A 23,378-nucleotide genomic window follows, 5' to 3' on the forward strand; every position below is an offset into this window, starting at 1 on the left:
TGAAATCACTAAAAGTAGCATATTATTTGGTATTATACATACTGTACCTTTTGGGGATTTTATGAAAAAGTACAACTTTGCTGAAATGTTGAACAATGTTGCCACAATAAGAGCAGCATTCTATTAGTCTTCATTATATCACAGAGTTCATGTTGTATCTCTCACAGCACAAGCCTATACATATCAATTCTGGAGATTTTAGTGAGTTTGGGGACTTACTTTTCACTTAAGCAGCTATATATTTTACAGTTTAAGGTAAGATGTGAAGTTACAGGGAGATGTTGACAAGCTGGAATGTGTCCAGAGGAGGGCAACTAAAATGATCAAAGGTCTGGAGAACAAGCCCTATGAGGAGCGGCTTAAAGAACTGGTCATGTTTAGCCTGCAGAAGAGAAGGCTAAGAGGAAAAATGATAGCCATGTACAAATATGTGAGTGGAAGTCATAAGGAGGAGGGAGCAAGCTTGTTTTCTGCTGCCCTGCAGACTAGGACGCGGAACAATGGCTTCAAACTACACGAAAGGAGATTCCACCTGAACATCAGGAAGAACTTCCTCACTGTGAGAGCTGTTTGGCAGTGGAACTCTCTCCCCCGGACTGTGGTGGAGGCTCCTTCTATAGAGGCTTTTAAACAGAGGCTGGATGGCCATCTGTCGGGGGTGCTTTATTTATTTACAGTATTTATATTCCGCCCTTCTCACCCCGAAGGGGACTCAGGGCGGATCACATTATGTACATATAGGGCAAACATTCAATGCCCATAAACACATTGAACCGAGACAGAGACAACAGACAGACAGACGCAGGGGCAATTTAACCTTCTCCTAAGGGAATGTTCATTTCTGGCTACAGGGGGGAGCAGCTGCTTCATCATCCACTCTGATGGCACTTCCTCACTTCCTCATTCCAACATTGTAAATTAGTTAAACTTGCCTCCCCACTTTTATAAGTGGTACCTTATTTCCTACTTGATAGATGCAACTACCTTTCGGGTTGCTAGGTCAGAAACGAGCAGGGGCTATATTTGATTTTTAATTGACGGGTGCTCACCCCGCCACGGGCTGACCTCGAACTCATGACCTCATGGTCAGAGTGATTTATTGCAGGAGCTGTTTTACAAGCCTGCGCCACAGCCCAGCTTTGAACGCGATTTCCTGCTTCTTGGCAGGGGGCTGGATTGGATGACCCATGAGGTCTCTTCCAACTCTACTATACTATGATTCTATGATTCTAGGGTAACTAACATTTTGTCAATATTAAAAGGAGTAAGATGAAAGGTTTTTCTTCTATATAAATAGACAAGCTATTTATAATAAATGAACAGTGAAATCATTCATTTAAACATTTGTAATAATATATAAAAATTAACCTTTCAGGAATATGCTTTGCAATTTCAATATCCTGGGATTTCATATGAAGAAGTTTGATCTGTCTACTGAAACCATTTGCGGTTAGCACTTCACAAGCCAATTCATACATAGTCTTCGACAATTCACAAGCATAGACAGAAGATGCTCCAGCTTTTTTAGCAAACATGCTGAAAATGAGAAGATAACAAACAAAATTATTTTTAAAAATCTGTTTAATTTTTGGCAAATTTATTTTAAATGTAATTAATTCAAATAACTCATCCTTAACTTTTAATTTAAATAGATCCCTTTTGAGCTGAAACTAGCTGCAATTGTAAGTATTCATAAGACTCTGTTTAATAATTTTTTAAAATCGTGTCAGAAGTGAATTGGGTCACTTCTGGTGTGAGAGAATCAGCTGTCTATATAGACATTGCCTAGGAGATGCCCGGATGTATTACCATCATGCTGGGAGGGAAACACATATTATTGCTGCAAAATGTGGTTTATTTGGTGGTAAAACTTCAGAAAATTTCACTAAAGTAGATGGTAAAACAGTAATAAGATTCAACATAACTAAATATAAAATGATGTATATTGGAACAAAAAATCCTTGCTTTACATATATACATATAACATTTGAGCTGGCAGTAAATGACCAAGAAAGGGAGTTATGACAGAAAATGTCAATGAAAATATCAACCAAGCATGCAGCTTCTGTAGCAAAAGTGAACTTCAAATTTGGCACAATTAGTGAAGGAGTTTAAAATAGAACTACCAATATCCTGCTGTTTTTATACACATCCATTATGTCATCACATTTGGACCACTGTGTATGATTCCAGATGTTTCACTAAAAAGGGATATTTGCAAGAAAATGATGCAGATAATCAAAACAATCAGGGAACTAGAGTAACTTCCCTATGAGAAAATATTAACACATAATTAAAACTGTTCAGATTGGAAAAATGTGTAAAAGGAGATGTGAGGTGCATAAAAATTAGTCATAGTGAGATGGTAATTAAGAAATTTCTCTCTCTTTTATAATACTAAGATTCAAAAACATGAAGGTGGGAGATTCAAGACAGCCCACAGGAGGTACATTTCCACATAGCACACAGCTGAATTAGGGAATCTATTGCTACAGGATGTAGTGATGTAGAAACCATGGCAAGATACATTTTGTCTTGTTATCTCCAGTTACAAAGGATCTGAGTATAAGCTTAAACCAAGTAAGAACTGACCCCCACTGAGTTCAATGAAAGTTATGTCCTGATGATTTCCCAACAAAATAGGTGCAATAAAAAACTGTTGGTAAATCAAAGTTCAAAAGCAGATAAATAATAAATATTATTTATTTCAGATCTTCATGAGTACAGATGAACATATTAAACATATTAAAATTAACTATGAAGTTAACTACAGACCTGAGAATTCCTGTTCCTGTCCCAATATCAAGAACACTTCTGCACCCAGAATGGACTGCCTTCTGGATTGCCTTTTGATAAAGCAAATTCCTGTTGGAGTCATTGAGCATAATGAAGTGCCATCGTTCTACCACCCAGTTGGCAACACGGTAAAAATTCTCCTTTGCATCTGGAAATTCAGGGTTTAATTTCACAGCTTTGTAGAAATATGCAGCTGCTTCGTCTCGAAAACCCATTCTAATCGGGGGGGGGGGGGGGGGGGGAGAGAAAGAAACATAAAGCGGCAAGTTAGAAAGTAAATCCCTAAACCCTAAAATATCAGCAAACATCTATACTCAGTGGAGGCATGAAGTTAGAACTGCATAAGAGGATAATTTTGGTCATGGACACATCAGAGGCGCATCCAAACCTGAGTTGAATTGTGTCAATGACTAAAGCTTGTTATGAGGACATGCTGCAAGTGATTACATATCTGATCAAAACATCAAAAAAAGATTTACTGTTGACAGATCACAAATTTGTAATGGTTTTTTGAAATGCTTTATTATCAATGCAGAATCTGGAATATGGATCAAGAAATATAGTGGCAATATACACAAAGAACTGTCACAAGAACAGATTTAAAGACCAAGCGAATGTATTCATGGAAAAATTAACAGAAATGAAAAAGTATACAATACTACACTTTAAAAAAAAACCCACCTTATTTGTAACTACTGATGGAAATCCGAGAATTTAGGATTGAGTCTGGCAAGTTTATATGAATCAGAAGGCGAAAGTATCACTGTTTGAATTAGTTTCACAATTTTTTTTGTTTCTGAACTTTACTGAGGACTATCCACAATGTGAATACATGGTCAATTAAATACTTTAGAAAATACAGGCAGCTCCCAAGTTACAAACAAGCTATGTTCTGTAGATTTGTTTTTAAGCTGAATTTGCATATAAGTCAGAACAGATACATTTTTAAGTGTAACTCGAGCCATATATATAGAGGGGGGGGGGAGATATGAGACACCTCAAGTTCCTTCGGGGAGATGGAGGTGGGATACAAAAATAAAGTTATTATTATTATTATTATTATTATTATTATTACTACTACTAGATAGATAGTACAGGGAAGGGTTAACACCCCTGTGGTGTTTTGCTGTCTGTGTCCCTGTTCAGAAGATTTCACTCATTTTCTGTCACTGTGAGGATTGGATTTTGAAAAAAAAAAAAGGCTTATTGTGGAAACAAGGATCAGTAATAAAGCTCCAGTAGAGACACCTTTTCCCCATGATAACACTTTCAGGAGTGAATTTCCCTTCTGAGTGGTAAGTTTATCTCACTTCCTGTTGTTTCACCCCGTTCTTAACTACGACTCGTTTGTAAGTCAGATGTTGTAACTCGGGACTGTCTGGAATTCAAAGGATTTGGAATCACGGTGTTGGAAGACGTACTCAAAATACAATATAAGGTTAACTACGAACCTGAAGAGATGCTCTCCCATGCTGTTGCATATGACTTCATCATTGGGAAACAATTCCAGGGCATGCTCATAGCAAGCAAATAAATCTTTAACACGAGCCAGAGAATCCAGTTCTTCTGCCCATTTAAAAAGGGCAAACTGAAATGTTTCCTAAGGGAAATTGATAGTTATACATAAATTGAGGGAATTTGTTTTTTTACTTTTTCAGTGTAAAAACTATAATACTCATAATGCACTGTATGTACATAATTTTCTGTGTATTTCTTTGATTCCGTAAGACTAGAACTGTACATACCTATGGGAGGAAAGGTTAAAAGAATTCCTTACCTTGACCTCATTTTTCAGTTCAGGAGCCAGATTTAATACCAAGAGATAATGAGCATATGCAGTTCCAAAATCTTGATTCTCCATACAATGCTGAGCACTTTGTAGTGATCTGGAGACTAATTCACGCCTTCCAGTTTCTTGGCCAACTTTGTGTCTATGTCGAGATTTCCTTTTAGAGTTGGGCATTTTGAATTGAAATTCACTGTCCTTTCTTTCCCCTACTTAAACAAAAATATAAGGTAATGAGAAAGCTATGTATGAAATGATTGCATCAACACTTAACCATTAAATCTAACTCAATCACACACACACACACACACACACGAGGCACATTTCTTACAAACCAACTCTTTAATTTTAGACTGGTTTTAACTTTTAATATTTAATAATATGGTAAGTTTTAAAGGGTTATTGAACCTCTAATACTTGTTTAGTAACTGTTTTTAATTATTTGTATGTATATTTTTAATATGATGTGAGCCGCCTTGGGTCCATCCTGGAGAAAGACAGCATAGAAAGTTCCATGATAAATAAATAAAAATAATTCTTCAATTTCAGCAAAGCAGTTAAAGCAGAATCTAGATTTATCTACATTGCTTTGGCTGCACGCTGATTTCAAATAATGTGAATGAAGTTATTGGAAGATTGCATTGCATAATTACAATATTAATGTATATGTTTATATCTGAGAATATTAACTGCAGGACTTTAAAAAGGCAAACTTTCAAGACACATTTCAAGACACAAAAGGCAAACTTTCAAGACAAACTTTCAAGTCACCCATAGGTCCAAAGGGAGGGTGTTCTATTGTCAGGCAATAAGGAGATCATATTTCTCATTCCTATCACGGTTTTACTATCAGGACCTTCAAAGATGATTTAAAATGTGGTCCTAAAGCATTTAGGGCTGTCTGATATCCAGGTATGGTATTTCATCAGGACCTCGGTAAACCTAGAGATTTTTTGTTGTGTACCTAACTTAACCCAAAAGCAACCCTATCACGGGACTTTCTTGGCAAGATTTTTTTTAGAGGGATTTGCCTTTGCCTCCATCTGAGGCTGAGAGATTGTGACTTGCCCAAGGTCATGCAGTGAGTTTCGATGGTTGAATCAATATTAGCTTCTCAACAAACTACAAATCCCAGGATTCCACTGCCTTGGTCCATGGCAGCTAAAGTGGTGTCAAGCTGCATATAATTCATATAGATGCACCTAAGAGCAACTCAACAGGAAAAAAAGCGAAGGGTGCATCCACATTATAGAATGAATTCAGTTTGACAGCACTTTTAACTCCCATGGCTCAAAGCTATGGTATCATGAGAGTTGACGTTTTATAAGATCTTTAGCGTTCTTTGGCTTCTCACCGAACTAAGAGATCTCAGGTATCTATGACATTGAGCCATGGCAGTTAAGGTGGTATAGAGTGACATTAATTTTGTATTATTATTATATTTTTACCCCACTTTCGTCTCTTAGCCATGACTCAAAGTGACTACACTGTAGATCAGGCATGGGCAAACTTGGGCCCTCCAGGTGATTTGGACTACAACTCCCACAATTCCTAACAGCCTGGCTGTTAGGAATTGTGGGAGTTGAAGTCCAAAACACCTGGAGGGCCCAAGTTTGCCCATGCCTGTAATGACTCTTACCATTAACGCTTCCTAATGTTTAGGTGGCATCTCTAATCCTTTTAGTGCTTCCCAATGTTGTGTAGGCTCTAATCCTTTTGTAGTGTAGCCCAAAGCAGATTTCTGGCATACTCACCAAACCCCTCCAGGCCAGGTTGTGTGTGGAGAGAGGCGATTCAATGGCGCTTTGCCTTCGCTGTGGTTTGACCCCTTTCAAGGCTGAGAGAGAGACTGAGGAGGAGAAAGAGGCCACTCCTCTCTCTTTGGGGGAATCCTACTCAGCACACACTCGCTCCTACGCCGGCCTTACTTTCCTGAGGAAAGGCGAGGAAGCACAACAGCAGACTGTTTACCTCATGGCGACGATGGAGGAGGAGGAGGAGCCCGGGGAAAAGGGAGGAGCAAGGCGACGCCATCCGCTCCCAGGCCTCACCGCCCTCCGCCTCCTCTTCCCGCCTTCCCGCCCAGACTGTAGGCCAGTCTGTCAAGAATGGTGGGAATTTCAACATATTTAACCATTTCAGGAACCACTTAATTCTAATTTTGTAACATTCCAGCTTGTCCAAATACCATTACGTATTTTTTCTTTAAATATTTTTTTTCTTTTCCTTCTTTTTTTTGGTTGGAAAAATGTGAAACATTTGATTATGATTTTAAACTTCTTTCCGTTTATGCAAACTGGGCTTTTCTAGTTATCCATACTTGTGCATGTAAAACTGAAAGCCCAAATCACAAGAAAATATTTTATTGCCTGTTCCCATTCTTATGGGGTTATTTTTCTTTATTAATGTGATGTCATGATTTGTTTAGACCTACAGTAGAGTCTCACTTATCCAACATAAACGGGCCGGCAGAACGTTGGATAAGCAAATATGTTGGATAATAAGGAGAGATTAAGAAAAAGCCTTTTAAACATCAAAATAGGGTATGATTTTACAAATTAAGCACCAAAATATGTTATACAACAAATTTGACAGAAAAAGTAGTTCAGTACACATAAATGCTATGTAGTAATTACTGTATTTACGAATTTAGCACCAAAATATCACAATGCATTGAAAACATTGACTACAAAAATGCATTGGATAATCCAGAATGTTGGATAAGTGAGACTACTGTATTCTGAAATTCTCTTGATCGTGAAGATATATTCCCTGCTTTGCAAGGAGTTTCTTTTTAAAAAATGACATTAGGATTTTTGCATATTACATGGAGCGGGGGGGGGGGGAATAACTGGTGGCACTATTGCTATTATCCAGATGGAAACGGATTTTCTGAAAACATAGTAACCAATAACCTTAGTTAGGAATAGTTTGCATGGATTTTGCTTTCAAAATGTCTTGAATTCAGGGTTGTTGTATGTTTTCCAGGCTGTATGGCCATGTTCTAGAAGTATTCTATCCTGTCTTGAATTCGAGTGAATCATAAAGTATGTTATGCTTATTTTGCACAAGTTGCCATTTGAATACGGATCTAGACACGTTTTATTATTTTTGAATGTATATTTTCTGATTGTATATTAGATTGTTTCTGTCAAATAATAAATTAAAAAAAAAAAAGAATGGTGGGAGCTGAAGTTCAAAACACCTGGAAGGCCCAAGTTTACCCATGTGTGGTATTAAAGCTCAAGTCAAACGGCATTCATTCTACAGCCCTATTGATTTTTATTTCGTGTCAAAAGCATTGCATACATAAGTATAAAACTGATAAACTAAAGGGAGTACAATCAGCTAAATAATTTTAGACCAAAAACAGGCTTGTCTGTAGCTTTAAACAGTTCTTCCATACATCGAGGGAACCAATGACCGCATGGGGAAGCTGATGAAGAAACACAACCTACAGATTATCTACAGACCCACTAAGAAAATCCAGCAAATGCTACCTTCAGCTATGGAAAAGAGGGATTCTCTCGCCTCTGCAGGAGTCTACTGTATACCATGCAGCTGTGGACAAGTCTACATAAAGGTAAAGGTTTCCCCCTGACATTAAGTCTAGCCGTGTCCAACTTTGAGGGTTGGTGCTCCTCTTCATTTCTAAGCTGAAAAGTTGTTCGTAGACACCTCCAAGGTCACGTGGTCAGCATGACTGCATGGAGCATTGTTACCTTCCTGCTGGAGTGGTACCTATTGATCTACTCACATTTGCATGTTTTCAAACTGCTAGGTTGGCAGAAGCTGGGGCTAACAGCGGGAGCTCACCCCACTCCCCGGATTCGAAACACCAACCTTTCGGCCAGCAAGTTCCGCAGCTCAGCAGTTTAACCCGCTGCGCCACCTGAGTCTACATATGGACCGCCAAACGCAGCATTGCCCAAACACGAATCGAGAACCTGAAAGGCACTGCAGACTACTTCAACCAGAGAAGTCAGCCATAGCAGAACACTTGATGAACCAACCTGGGCATAGCACATTATTTGAGAACACAGACATCCTGGACCACTCTACACAAAGAAGCCACTGAAATCCATAAGCATGTGGACAATTTCAACAGAAAGAGGAAACCATGAAAATGAACAAAATCTGGCTATCAGTATTGAAAAACTCTAAAATTGAAACAGTAAATATAGAACAACGCTCTGAAAACTGCGAAATTCCAGACATGAAACAATCAGGGACAGCTAACACCTCCAAACATCGGATTCTCCCAGACAGGAAGAAGCCAGGCCTTGAGGCCACAAATGCTAATCAAGGTGATTAATTACAACATCCACACTATGTATTTTAAGGCATCTAATGGTTGCCATATGTAAGCCGCCTTGAGTCCTCTTCGGCGTAGAGAAAAGCAGGGTAGAAACAAGGTAAATAAATAATAAATAGACCATGGTCATCAGCATAGATAAGATCACTCATGTGTCACTATCATAGCAAACAGTATTTATTTGGGGTATCTTCCTAGAGCTCCACCGTCTTCTCTAAAAATTGTGATGCCGTCTTGGCAGGATTAGGCTTGAGGTGAGCTTTGTAGTAGCTGGAGTCCTATTGATGCGCCCTGAGGACTGGCGCGCGCTCCTAGAGTTGTCGGGACTACTATTCCCATGAGCACTTGCTACTGCAGCCAACGGCAAGGCACGACGGGAGCCGTAGTCCCGCGGCGTAGGCGAAGGGGTCCGGCTAGCTGGAGGGCGAAGAACCAGGGAATGCCGGAAGGAGCCGAGGGAGAGGGAGGCCTTCGGAAGAGCCTGAGGAGGGAGAGGAAGGCAAGGCCGGCGCTCCTCCGGGGACGGAGGAGGAGAGGCGGGGGAAGAAAGGGCGAGGATTACTGGGAGGCGGGACTGGGAGCACTGGGCGGAGAGTCAAGACCGGAGCAGCTGCTTGGGATTTTATTTTGTTCCTGACAGGATTTTGCGTGTGAGGGAGAGCCTCCTTGGGGACTACAAAGCCCGGAGCGACTTCCTTCGACGGACAGTTTCAGTTTTCCTGAGGAGAGAAGCGTCTCCTCGCCTTGGCCGCCGGGTTGATCAGGGTCCCATGCTGTTTGGCGGGAGGCGTTGCTCCTGGTAAGGCGCTGCCTGGAAGAGGAGAGGAGAAGACGGCTGGGAGGAGGAGGATTTGCCCAGAGCCTCCTCCGATTCCTCTTCTTCCTCCTCCTTCCCCGCCGCCGCCATGGGGCTGCAGCCCTTGGAGTTCAGCGACTGCTACCTGGACAGCCCCTGGTTCCGCGAGAGCGTCCGCGCCCACGAGGCCGAGCTGGAGAAGACCAACAAGTTCATCAAGGAGCTGCTCAAGGACGGGAAGAACCTCATCGCCGCCACCAAGAGTGAGTCCCGGGCGGCCGAGGGAGGGAGGAGACGGGAGCCGCATCTCTTTCCCTGCAATTTGAACCTTGTGCTCCTGTAATGCCTGAATAGGAGCGCGGTCAGGGCGGGTGGCGGCAAAGGCCACTCTTCTTCCCACACACCACGAGAATGTTCTCTCGGAGGCTTTCATGGTCGGAATCTCTGGGTTGCTGTGAGTTTCCCGGGATGTATGGCTATGTTCCAGAAGCATTCCCTCCCGACGTTTCGCCCACATCTGTGGCAGGCATCCTCAGAGGTTGTGAGGTCTGCTGGAAACTAGGCAAGTGGGGTTTCTGTATCTGGAAAGTCCAGCGTGGGAGAAGGAACTCTTGTCTGTTTGAGGCAGGTGTGTGAATGTTGCAAATGGCCAGCATTGAAAGGCCTTGCAGATTTAACGCCTGGCTGCTTCTTGCCTGGAGGAAGAAACAATCCAGACAAGAAACAACCAGGGCCAGCTAACACCAAGGCCCGGGCTGTGGCGCAGGCGGGAGAGCAAGCCAGTGCAATTAACTGCAATGAATCACTCTGACCAGGAGGTCATGAGTTCGAGCCCTACTCGGAGCCTATGTTCGTTTGTCTTTGTTCTATGTTAAAAGGCATTGAATGTTTGCCTATATGTGTAATGTGATCCGCCCTGAGTCCCCTTTGGGGTGAGAAGGGCGGAATATAAAATGCTGTAAAGAAATAATAAACACCTCCCAACAAAGGATTCCCTCAGGCAAGAAGCAGCCAGGCTTTGAATCTGCGAGGCCATTCAATGCTAATCACATTGGTCAGGGCCATAGCCAGAAAATGGGGGAGTAAATGGGGGGGGGGGGTTGAAACTTTTTTCTAGTGAATCATGAAGAGTAGTTCCATAACGCAAAATAATTTAGAAATCAGGCTCCATCGATAAACTTAAGTTTGTTGGAGGCAAGTGTGAATGTTGCAATTAATCACCTTGATAAGCATTGAAAGGCCTTGCAGATTCAAAGCCTGGCTGATTTCTACCTGGGGGAATCCTTTGTTGGGAGGTGTTAACTGGCCCTGATTGTTTCATGTCTGGAATTCCTTTGTTTTCTGAGTGTTGATCTTTATTTACTCCCCCATTTTAGAGTTTTTTTTAATACTGGTAGCCAGATTTTGTTAATTTTCATGGTTTCCTCCTTTCTGTTGAACCTGTCCACATGCTTGTGGATTTCAATGGCTTCTCTGTGTAGTTTGGCATAGTGGTTGTTAGAGTGGTCCAGCATTTCTGTGTTCTCAGATAATATGCGGTGTCCAAGTGGTTCATCAAGTGCTTTGCTATGGCTGACTTTTCTGGTTTGAAGTAGTCTGCAGTGCTTTTCATGTTCCTTGATTTGTGTTTGGGCGCTGTGTTTGGTGATCCCTATGTAGACTTGTCCACACTGCATGGTATATGGTAGACTCCTGCAGAGGTGAAAGAATCCCTCTTGTCCTTTGCTGAACGTAGCATTTGTTGGATTTTCTTAGTGAGCCTGTAAATAGTTTGTAGGTTGTGTTTCTTCATCAGTTTCCCTATGCAGTCAGTGGTTCCCCTGATGTATGGTAAGAAAACTTTTTCTCTAGGTGGATCTTCCTCCTCTTCTCTCTTCTTTCCTCTGTCCTCTTTCTCAACTCTCCCTCTTTCTCCTTTCTTTCTTTCTTTCCCTCCCCCTCCTCCTCCTTCTGTCTCTCCTTCCCTCTGTCCTTCTCTTTCCTGCTCTCTCACTCTCTTTCTCTCCTTGCCCCTACAAGGTCCTGCAAGCGCTGCAAGGAGCGCCTTTCAACTTGGGCTGCCGCTGCTTCAAGGCGGCTGCCTGCCTGGCAGAGAAAGGGCGGGCACCTTGCAAAACGTTTAAGGTTTCCTGGCTGAGGTGCAAAGTCTACCGAAGCAGCTGAGGCGGGTTCGTTTGAGGGAAAGTGGATGCTTCAGGCTTTTGCAATACCAGTTGAGCATGCCTTCCCCGGAGTTCCGAAAGCATCCAGAAATCAAAAATATGGGTGGCCCAGATTGAAATCCTAGAAATCCAAAACATGGGTGGCTTTGCTTTCTTTGCTGGTGCTTCAGTGAAGACAAACTTTATTTCATGCACAAATTTATTAAAAACTAGCTTGGTACCCAGTCTTGCCTGGGTTATTAGAAGAAATCATTTTTTTTTATTTTACAAAATGCATAAGGTTTTGGGTGAACTATAACTTACATCATGGCAGTTAACCCCCTGAAACCCCATCAGTGGTTAAAGTTTGTCATGTTCGGCAGGTTTGCTCTGAATGCAGTGGGGTTCAGTGTGCTCTTTGGCTGTTGGGTAAACTACAACTGCCACTATCGTGCTTCAGTCCTGTCAAATCCCTCCAGTATATTCCTTGGTCATAGGGCTTCTCTAAGCCAAGTAGGTCCTGATCCATCATCGGTGGGGTTCAGAGTTCTCTTTGATTGCAGGTGAACTATAAATCCTAGTACCTACAACTAACAAATGTCAAGGCCCACCCCAAATCCACCAGTATTCAAATTTGGGCATATTGGGTATGCATGCCAGATTTGGTGCAGATCTATTGTTGTTTGCGTTCACAGTGCTCTCTGGATGTAGATCAACTATAATCCCTATAAATCAAGGTGAATTTTCCCCAAAACCCTCCTGCATTTTTTGTTGGTCATGGGGGTTCTGTGTGCTGTTAGGTCCAGGGCCATTGTTGGTGAGGTCCAGAGTGCTCTTAGATTGCAGGTGAACTTTAAATCCTAGTACCTACCACTCCCAATTGTCAAGGCCAGTTCCCCCCCAAATCCCTCCAGTAGTTCTGTTGGTCATGGGGGTTCTGTGTGCCAAATGTGGTCCAGGTCCATTGTCGGTGGGGGGGGGGGGGGTCACAGTGCTGTATCTTGATGCAGGGTGAACTACAATTTCCATCATGTGCAGTCGAGCCCACAACCTCCTCCAGTATGTTTAGTTGCTGCTCGATTCCACGCTCTGTTTGTTATGCAGACAGAGTTGAAAAGTGTAGGAAAGGGTTAAGGGAGAGGCAGTGTGTGGGGACATGCAAATTCCACACCAGTGGAGAGAATAAGAAACATTCAGAGGTGTCTTTGATGGAGGAAACACAGACAATCTAGGATGAAATTGTCCCTGAATGAAATCATTCCTTGGGTGGTAGACCCTAGTGTTTGGGGAGGATATTGGGAGGGTTTGGGCTACATGTTCATGGTGTTCGCTATAACCTGAAATGTCATAGAAGGGGGTGCTTTTGGTGGCTCCTCAGCACTGTGGGTTGTAGCTGTTTGTGGGGGCGGAAGGCAATCTGTGTAAGTGGACACCTTTGCCACATACACACATACACATTTTCACTTTTATTATGTGCATAGATAGATATTGTGTATAAAGTCACTTATGTACGTGAGGTGTGCCTGAAATGTAATTTCATGTTAATACTTGGACCTTATCTCTTGATGTCTCATTATGTACATGTATGTAAATAGAGGTATTCCAAAACCCTTCTAATCACAAACATTTCACCAAAGGATAATTTCTGTAATACTTTTATTTGTGTACAAACTTCGTTTCCTTATATTGACAATCAAACACTCTAGCATTTCTTCTTCACAGCCTAAGATCAGTCCTCTTTCAGTCGCAAAAGAGTTAGTCACTTCTCTGCTATTTAAGAAACATCAATGATCTGTGAAGTGGAATTGTATTTAGCCATGCAGTTTAAATTAAAAAAAAAAACACAACTAACCAGCCCAAGTGCTGCTGAAAGTTTGGAACAGGAGATTTAAAAACACCAAAAAGAATCCCCATAAAAAGAGTAACTTTCTGTTGAGAGCATGCTGTTGTGCATACTGACACCTTTTTATGGTGGGCCAGTCTTTTAATAGGTGAAATTTCAAATTCCTATTATTTTTGGCAGTGTGAAAAAATGGGTTAAAAGTCTGGCTAGCTGTTCAGCATGTCAACACAACACTTGCTTTCTAGTATCAAATCTTGGTCCTGTTCCATTAAACAAATAGAATTATCCAACAATAGTTCCTGGTTGTCATTCTAGTGTTTGCTAAGTAATATTTATGATGTTGATATGTATGCAAAATATGGTTAATTTAACAGGCTTTGTGGCTTTCAAAAATGTTTTAAAGAATTTTTGTTATGTCACCAATTGGTATGAAACACTGTTGATATAAATAGAGTTTTAGGAATGTACACATAGTGTAACTTTTTTTGAATTTAGCTTGTGTTGTCCACAAATCTGAGTAAGTGTATACATATTTTAATATTCTCTTTAAAGAGAAGGATGTTGTGGAGGAATTCAGCGGATTATGATTTACTCTAGTTTATACAACCAGCAGGGAAGCGTTCTAATTTTTCATTGTTGAAGGACACAATCCTTTTGTCTCTATGACCCAGATGGGAATAAAAAACTACCAGTCATGTAGTTTTCCCATCATAAGTGTGTGCTTATGTTCATAATAAGCTTTGGGGAATGTAGTGTAAGATTCAGTGGACAATAAAAGTAGGTGGTCTTAGTTGTGTAATATGTTTCTGTTCTTTTTATTGACTTTTCAGAGTTGCTGTGTGTTTATGAATTACTGGAGTTGAAAGACTTCACAACAATTCTCTGGGATCTTTCTTGGGTGACAAGTATATGAGTACATCTGTTTGAAAGTTGCTGATTACAATATGTGAGCGAACTGCTTAATACTACTACTACTACTACTACTAATATTAATAATAACAACAGTAACAATAATAACTTAACTGGTTAAAACTGCTTAACTGGTAAAATAGATTAAATGATGCAGTGACAGGATTGAAGTCCAAAGTTTGCAAAAGAGTACTGTAGGAACATCTACCTTTAAATGAATTCACATATCCAGAGCCAGATGAATTACATTCAAACATATTAATGGAATTTACAGTGTAATTTCAGAGCATCTGCACATGATCTTTGGAAATTCTTGTAGAACAAGTGAGGCCTCAAATAATAATAACAACAACAACAACAATAATCTATATATATAAAAGAGTGATGGCATCACGGCAATTCACAAAACAACACAAGTACAGGCCCCCCAACCTCAAAATTTGACAACACAACCCATCATCCACGCCTCAAGGCTGATACAACAAAAAGAAAAGAAAAATAAAGTCCTAATTAGAGGGAGAGCAATAATTTTTTTTATCCAATTGCTGCCAGTTTAGAGGGCTAATCTCTGCCCACTTGGTTGCCTAGCAACCAAGGGACAGCCAGGTTTCAGTTAGGGGACAGGCAGATTTAGGCCTCACTTAGGTCTCTTCCACAGATTATCTAAATTGCACTGGATTATATGGCAGTGTAGACAAAAGGCCCTTCCACACAGCTATATAACCCATTTATAATCTTATATTATCTGCTTTGCACTGGATTATCTTGACTCCACACTACCATATAATCCACTTCAGTGTGCATTTTATACAGCTGTGAAGAAGGGGCCTCAGATAATCCAGTTCTGAGCAGATAATATAAGATTAGAAATATACAGTAGAGTCTCACTTATCCAACGTAAACAGGCCGGCAGGATAAGTGAATATGTTGGATAATAAGAAGGGATTCAGGAAAAGCCAATTAAACATCAAATTAGGTAATCGTTATACAAATTAAGCACCAAAACATCATATTATACAACAAATTTGACAGAAAAAGTAGTTCCATGCACAGTAATGCTATGTAGTATTTACAGTAGAGTCTCACTTATCCAACACTCGCTTATCCAACGTTCTGGATTATCCAACGCATTTTTGTAGTCAATGCTTTCAATATATCGTGATATTTTGGTGCTAAATTCATAAATACAGTAATTACTATATAGCATTACTGTGTACTGAACTACTTTTTCTGACAAATTTGTTGTCTAACATGATGTTTTGGTGCTTAATTTGTAAAATCATAACTTAATTTGATGTTTAATAGGGTTATCCTTAATTCCTCATTATCCAACATATTCGCTTATCCAACGTTCTGCCGGCCCGTTTATGTTGGATAAGTGAGACTCTACTGTACTGTATTTACAAATTTACCACTAAAATATCACAATGAATTTAAAACACTGACTACAAAAACATTGATTATGAAAAGGCAGACTGCGTTGGATAATCCAGAACATTGTAAAAGCGAATGTTGGATAAGTGAGATTCTTCTTTAATATGAAATAATTACTGGGATAGAATAATGCAGAACAATATAATCTCTAAAACCAGGACAGTAAATAAACAGGGGAATTCCACACAGGAAACAATCAGGGCCAGCTAACACCTCCCAACAAAGTATTCCCATCATCAAAGTCTGGCAAATCCTGTTTTCTCAGGGCCACAGACAGTAGAAGCACATAAAATATCGCAAACAACACCACTCTGAAAACAAGGGAATTCCAGACAGGAAACAATCAGGGCCAGCTAACACCTCCCAACAAAAAATTCACTCAGGGAGGAAACAGCCAGGCTTTAAAGCTGCAAGGCCATTACATCCTAATCATTTTTCCTAATTGCAGCATTCATACTTCCCTTCAACAGACAAAAAAAAAAAACAATCAGAAATATTGTATATTCGCAACCTTTAGGAAATAATATCCCCTGATGGCGCAGCGTGTTAAAGCGCTGAGCTACTGAACTTCTGGACTGAAAGGCCGCAGGTTTGAATTGGGGGAGCGGAGAGAGCCCCCACTGTTAGCTCCAGCTTCTGCCAACCCAGAAGTTCAAAAACATGCAAATGTGAGTGCATCAATAGGTACTGCTCCGGCGGGAAGGTAGCGCCGCTCCATGTAGTCATCCCACATGACCTTGGAGGAGTCTACGGACAACGCCGGCTCTTCGGCTTAGAAATGGAGATGAACACCAACCTCCAGAGTAAGACACGACTGTACTTAATGTCTGGGGAAAACCTTTACCCTTGACCTTAACTACCACCAATTCCTCAATACTTTATTTCCCATACCACCATACTTCGCCACAGCAACGCGTGGCCGGGCACAGCTAGTAATAATAATAATGTGATTTTGTGATACGAAATCCAGCATATCTATCTTGTTTGCTGTGTCATAATAAAATAATAGTTTTATTTCTTGCCCTCCTCTCCTCACAGCTAGAGGCAGGCTAGAACATTACTAAAACATAAACAAATACGTAATATTTTTTAAAACATTCCGTAAAATATACATATTAAAACATACCTCCATAAAATATGTATCAAAATACACAAAACAAAAAACAGACATACAGTAGAGTTTAAAATTCATCATTAATGCTGTCTGGGTAGGCTTGCTGGAAGAGAGAGGTCCTCACTTGTATCATAAATTCCGACAGCTGGATCATAGTTATGGAGCGACCGATGGAAAAAGTCTGCATGGTGGTTGCCAGTTGGGTTTTGGCTAGTTGGTGTAACTGCTCCCCCAGAGGACCTAAATGTGTGGGGCGGATTGTATGGGAGAAGATTAGATTAGATGTGGGGAAAGGTCCCCATCATTACAAATGGTGCCAGAAAACCAGTGATACCAGAAAACGTTTTGGAAGGAGTAATTTCACTGTATTAGAAAATAATGTTTTGATTATTAAGAGGCAGCATGGTTTTTTCAAAAACAAGTCCTGCCAAAGCAATTTGGTCTCTTTTTTTAATTGATTCACCATTTTGATGAGGGGGAATGATGTGATGTTTATCATGATTTCAGTAAGGCTTTCAACAAGATTACTCGATGTGGCAAGGAAATCGGCAAAATACAGGTTTGATGATTTTACTTCAAGGTTGCTTTGTAGTTACTCAGCTATGAGCTGAAATGAAAGAATGGAGGGATTTGACATGGAGTACCTCAAAGCTCTGTGCTTAGTTTGGATAATAGCACAGGGGTCATTTTCATCAAAGTTAGACATGACACCAAAGTTGAAGGAAGGGGTAGCTAATGGCTCAGTTAAGATTATTTCAGAGTAACAAAATGAATGTCACTATGTAACGTAACATAATTAGATGCTTAAATATGAGATAGAGAGTGAATATTAGATAGGAGCTTGACAACAATACACGTATAAAGGATCTCGGTAAATCTTAAGTTTCACTCCAGTTATCATTGTTTTTGAGTGGCAAAAAAGCTAATGGGATTTTGGGCTACATTCCAAATCAAGGAAATTAATAGGCTCACTTTGTTCTGCTTTGGTCAGACTTTGCCAGGACTACTGTGTCTTGTTCTAGGCCTTTTAGTCTTAGGAGGACATTGACAAACTGGAATGGGTCAAGAGAGAGGGGTCTGTGACTCACATAGCATAAGGTATAGAAAACACGCCTTATAAGAAATGGTTGAGAGAGAAGGGTACATTTAGTCTAAAAATTAAAATTGAGAGATGGCATGATAATAATTTTAACTGAATATCTGTACTATGAAAGATAGAATCATAGAATAGTAGAGTTGGAAGAGACCTCATGGGCCATCCAGTCCAACCCCCTGCCAAGAAGCAGGAATTCGCATTCAAAGCACCCCCGACAGATGGCCATCCAGCCTCTGCTTAAAAGCCTCCAAAGAAGGAGCCTCCACCACAGTCCGGGGCAGAGAGTTCCACTGCCGAACAGCTCTCACAGTCAGGAAGTTCTTCCTAATGTTAAGGTGGAATCTCCTTTCCTGTAGTTTGAAGCCATTGCTCCGTGTCCTAGTCTGCAGGGCAGCAGAAAACAAGCTTGCTCCCTCCTCCCCATGACTTCCCCTCACATATTTGTACATGGCTATCATGTCTCCTCTTAGCCTTCTCTTCTGCAGGCTAAACATGCCCAGTTCTTTAAGCCTCTCCTCATAGGGCTTGTTCTCCAGACCTTTGATCATTTTAGTTGCCCTCCTCTGGACGCATTCCAGCTTGTCAACATCTCCCTTCAACTGTGGTGCCCAGAATTGGACACAGTATTCCAGGTGTGGCACAAGCTCATTTTCTGCTGCTCCAGAGAAACCTCAAACTAATGGCTAAACATTAGAATGATTTTTTCTGACAATCCAAACCTTTTTGACAGATAGAAGGTATAGAATTGTCCTTCACTGGAGGTTTAATATGCAATTAGATGGCTACCTCACAAGGATGTTTTAGCAATGGGTTCTTTCAGTATATGGGTCTTGAGATCCCTTCCAATTCTTTCATCATTTCATAAAAGCCAGATGCCTGCTTCCTGTTGAGTTTGTAGAATGTGATTAACAGATAAATAATCAATGCTGGAACAGTTAGCCAGTTGAAAATAGGAGTGAATAGCAAGCTTGCAGTGGCATACTTTTGTTGCCTTGACAATACAATTCCCTTGAATTCCGATTGTAAGGATTATAAGTCAGAATGCCTGTATTTAGCAAAGTTAGTCTCCCAACAGATAACAGGATATTTTGAAGCCCCCCATAATTGCTAGTTCTGGCTTCTTTGATATTTCTTTGTTTTATTTCAGAAAAAACTACTACCATGTTTTAGTTTTATGGTCTGTAGTAAATTCCAATCATGTTTATTTCTTTCTTTCTGCATTTATTTTACACAAATGTTCTCCACTGGTCCAGCTTGATTACTCGCATGCATAGATTTTTGTACAATTTGTCTTTGACATAGAATGTTACTCCCCTCCTTTTCTTTCCCATCTATTTTTTTAATCAATTATATTCCTCAATTTGTATATTCCAGTTGTGGGAATCGTTCCATCAAGTATCTGTTATGCCTATAAATTCATATGTACTTCCTGGGTTAGGACTTAAAATTCATATTTTCCCTCAAACACTCCGCATTTGAGAGCTAAACCATTTTTTTTGTCCTCATCTTTTATTCGACTGTGGATCAGTCATTAAAAAGATGGTGTTTAGGATCCTTCATCAAAAACTCACTTGAGGGTGGCTTCTATGAAAGTAGTTTTGAGAGCATATGCTACCAACTTTGTTTTTTTTAGTTTTATAAAGTGCTGTAAGATTCCTTCATAAATTGAGGGTTTTGTGTTCTGCATTGTTGTTCATGTGTGGTTAAACTGCATGTCAAGCAGATAAGTATTTTGGCTTTTCAGGGCTATCACCATTTAAAGTACGAAGTTCCCATAAAATTGTTTCATGTTAGGTATGTTTGTAACTGAAAGAAATTGGGATTTTGAAAAAAGCAATGTAAACTGTTCCAAAAGTATATACTCCATTTCAGATTTGCTCATAGTTTGACATGAAAGTCCAAAGAAATTCTATCAAGGAGAAGCAAAAAAGATCTTTCATTTAAAACAAATTGCTGTTTCTTTAGAACAATATGTATATGTAGTGCAGAATTTATTTTTATGTGAGAAGGATGGGATTCGAGTTTTCACTGTATTTAGAGACCTTGAGTGATGAAAATTTAAAATCTATCCTCCTGTAATTTAAACCCATTAGACCTGGTTTTACACAAAACTTGGTCTAATGGTTTTAAGTTACAGGTGGATGGATTTTGATTAAACATTAGAAAGAACTTATTTAGAATGGTCTGGCAAGGAAAATAATTGTCTGGAGTGGTATTGGGACCTCCTTTAGATGTCTTCAGAAAGAGGCTGGACAACTATCTGCTAGGAATGCTAGCTGGAGACTCTGCATTGACCAGTGAGTTGGAAATGGTCTGGCAAGGAAAATGGGTCTCATAGGGTCTCTTCCAATACTAGGATTTTATGAGTGGTGATGGTTTGAAGGTGCTCCAAGTGGCCCTGAAATTCATAATTACTCTAATGAACACATTTAAAAAAATCAATGCTAGAAAATTAGGATGGTGCCAAAATTGAGTACTATCCTTTCAAGTTGCATAGAGCACCCATGCATTGCATTCTGTGAGTGCTTGCCTTTTTGTAGTTCAAAATCAACGTGATGAGCATATTTCTTTCCATTCTTATAGCAAAATATTTCTTCAAGAATGTATATATCTTAATGTTTTACAAGAATAAGGTTCTTGCTTGATTGGAGTGTGAAGAAAACAACAGCATAAAATTGAGCTATACTGTTCAGGCTTGTGTGGTAGCCTGGCATGTGCAGAAGCTAACATCATTTTCTGGTTTGTTTGAACAAGTAAAAAACCTTTGGTGGTTCATGGTAAAGGATCACATACCTGAAAGGAACAAGTCTGCTATCATATCTTTTGCAAAACATCTCTCTGCTCTCCTCCTTCCATCTCATATTATTCGAGGGGACAATGACAATCCTATAGCAGGAATTTATTCTGGAATGAAGGAGATTTTTTTAAAACTAAGCTTTACTGATGGGGAATCCAAAGAATGCATGTTATGAGGAAGGGTCCTGATTACAAGGCACGTGTAATGGAGATTTTCCTATGTATATATTTATTTAGGAGATAGATAAAATCCCTTTCCTAATAATTTTACAGTTCTTAATCAGTAATTATTTTCCACTAAATTTTAGTTAGGGACTTATCCACTGGAAGTTTACCTACTTTGAGTCTGAAGTGGGCAGCTGCAGAGGGACCATAAACATTGCCAAAACCATAAGGTGACCATATTATTTTATTTTATCGGGGATGTTTTATTTATCTTTTTGAACTTTTAAAAATTGACTTTAAATGTTTATGAGCTGATTGTGTTTTTACTGTAAATGTTTTTAATGTATTGTGCTTGAGAGTTACTTTGGGTTTGGCTCCAGGAGAAAAGGTTTAAATCAAATGTCCATGTTAATTTTCATGTATTGTAGTCATGATTGAGAAGAGGTCCAGTTCTTAATTTTCATGGGAAATTCTGTTTCATGGGAAAGCATAGTATAGCATGATGTGAATGAAAGGCAGTGAACTTTTTGTGCTCCCTTTTCCAACCACTAATATGGCCATGGGATTTATAGATTTCCCACTTTAGTGTGTTGTCCTAAACTGTGATTAATGTTATTACTTGTTTAAATAGAAATGTTTTGCAAGTATGATTTATTTGAAACAAGCCAATATCAGATATGAAATCACTGTTCAATATTAATCAGAGTTTGTTTGTTTGGATGATACAATAAACTGCTGTATTCTAAAAATGACAGCATTGCTAGGCAATTATGTCTAATAGAAGGAATCTATTCAATTTAAAGATTAAATGAAGAATTAAAATACTTGAGATTCCATAAAATGGTAATGGTATAGTGGTTTGAGCATTGGACTATTTGTCTGGAGACCATTGTTTGAATCCCTGTTTAGTCATGGAAACCCATTGGGTGGCCTTGGGGAAGTCAGACACTCTCAATCTCAGAAAATGGCAAAAGGAAACCGCCCCCGAACAGATCTTATAAGAAAACCCTGTGATCGGATTGCTTTAGGATTGCCATGAATTGGTGGTGACTTGATGGTGCACTTCAATAGCAAATGTTAACCAAATTAGTATTTAATAGAAACTTAGTACAGTAGAGTCTCACTTATCCAACATAAACGGGCCGGCAGAACGTTGGATAAGCGAATATGTTGGATAATAAGGAGGGATTAAGGAAAAGCCTATTAAACATCAAATTAGGTTATGATTTTACAAATTAAGCACCAAAACATCATGTTATACAACAAGTTTGACAGAAAAAGTAGTTCACTACGCAGTAATGCTATGTAGCAATTACTGTATTTACGAATTTAGCACCAAAATATCATGATGTATTGAAAACATTGACTACAAAATGCGTTGGATAATCCAGAACGTTGGATAAGCGAGTGTTGGATAAGTGAGACTTTACTGTATTGACAATATTTTTAAAAATACATGCAGCCAATGAAAGAGTGACTTACTGCACAAAAAGAAAATCTAGATACGCTTGTGTAACGGAAAGCCTTATTTTATTGGGGATTTTTGTCTATGTTATTTAATGGTGGTTTAATGGTAAAGGTAGGCAGGAGTTAGCTACTTCTGATGGGTTATGTGTCACTATGGTAATGTCGCTGCTGTAGAAATGTAGGTATTCTGAGAGGCTAGGAGAAAGGGGTGTAGCTAGCTGGAAGAAAAAGGGGATGTTTTAAAAGAGTTCAGTTTCTAGCCAGTGAGCTAGATGGAAGATGTATATGTTCATGGTTGTAGATACCAATGTTATAGTGAAATAATAAGAGACTGATGTAAGTCTGAGCCTGTGGTTAGGAAAAACCAAGAGGATTAGAGAGTCTTTTGAGACTAGGATTCAGTCAGGTTGACCGGAGTAAAGAATAACTTTGAGATGTAATTGCCAAGTCAGAAAGGCTGTGGAGAAATATATGGTTTTTGTAAGGAAAGATAGTGTCTCAAGAAGTTAAACTAAGTTTAAGTGTTTGGAAAGTTATATAGCAGCAGCTTTGTGTAACCAAGTGAATGTATGACAATAGATGTTTTAACACCCAAGTGGAACTGAAGTAAATAACCTTTATAACAAGATATGCTTTATGTGCCAAAGAACTTATAAATAAAGATTTCTTTGTTTTTAATAAAGATTATGTCTTTGAGTTGTGAGTTGCACTACACAGAGT

At 39.6% G+C, this 23,378-nt stretch overlaps 2 protein-coding genes across 6 annotated transcripts in view; one reads left to right on the forward strand and one right to left on the reverse strand.

Moving 5' to 3' along the window:
- The window catches only part of prmt9 (protein arginine methyltransferase 9), a 20,532-nt gene extending 13,892 nt beyond the window's left edge, over positions 1-6,640 (reverse strand). The window contains exons 1-5 of one of the 4 annotated variants that reach the window (XM_008112004.3): positions 6,337-6,640; positions 4,574-4,791; positions 4,248-4,396; positions 2,776-3,012; positions 1,369-1,536 (exon numbers count right to left, since the gene is read on the reverse strand). In XM_008112004.3, the coding sequence (XP_008110211.2) occupies positions 1,369-1,536; positions 2,776-3,012; positions 4,248-4,396; positions 4,574-4,759 (740 nt within the window). In that variant the 5' untranslated portion in view covers positions 4,760-4,791; positions 6,337-6,640. Of the gene's footprint in view, positions 1-1,368; positions 1,537-2,775; positions 3,013-4,247; positions 4,397-4,573; positions 4,795-6,336 lie in introns of those variants that run through there. The other 3 variants (XM_008112000.3, XM_008112001.3, XM_062980957.1) reach the window with 3 other exon arrangements.
- A 2,658-nt stretch (positions 6,641-9,298) lies between these two features.
- Positions 9,299-23,378, forward strand: part of arhgap10 (Rho GTPase activating protein 10) — a 154,794-nt gene continuing 140,714 nt past the window's right edge. Inside the window, exon 1 of one of the 2 annotated variants that reach the window (XM_003221688.4) lies at positions 9,299-9,956. In XM_003221688.4, coding sequence (XP_003221736.1) covers positions 9,803-9,956 — 154 coding nt within the window. In that variant the 5' untranslated portion in view covers positions 9,299-9,802. The remainder of the gene's footprint in view (positions 9,957-23,378) is intronic. The other variant, XM_062980958.1, reaches the window with a different exon arrangement.

The sequence above is a fragment of the Anolis carolinensis genome, chromosome 5, assembly GCF_035594765.1.
Source record: "Anolis carolinensis isolate JA03-04 chromosome 5, rAnoCar3.1.pri, whole genome shotgun sequence".
Taxonomy (NCBI): Eukaryota; Metazoa; Chordata; class Lepidosauria; order Squamata; family Dactyloidae; genus Anolis; species Anolis carolinensis.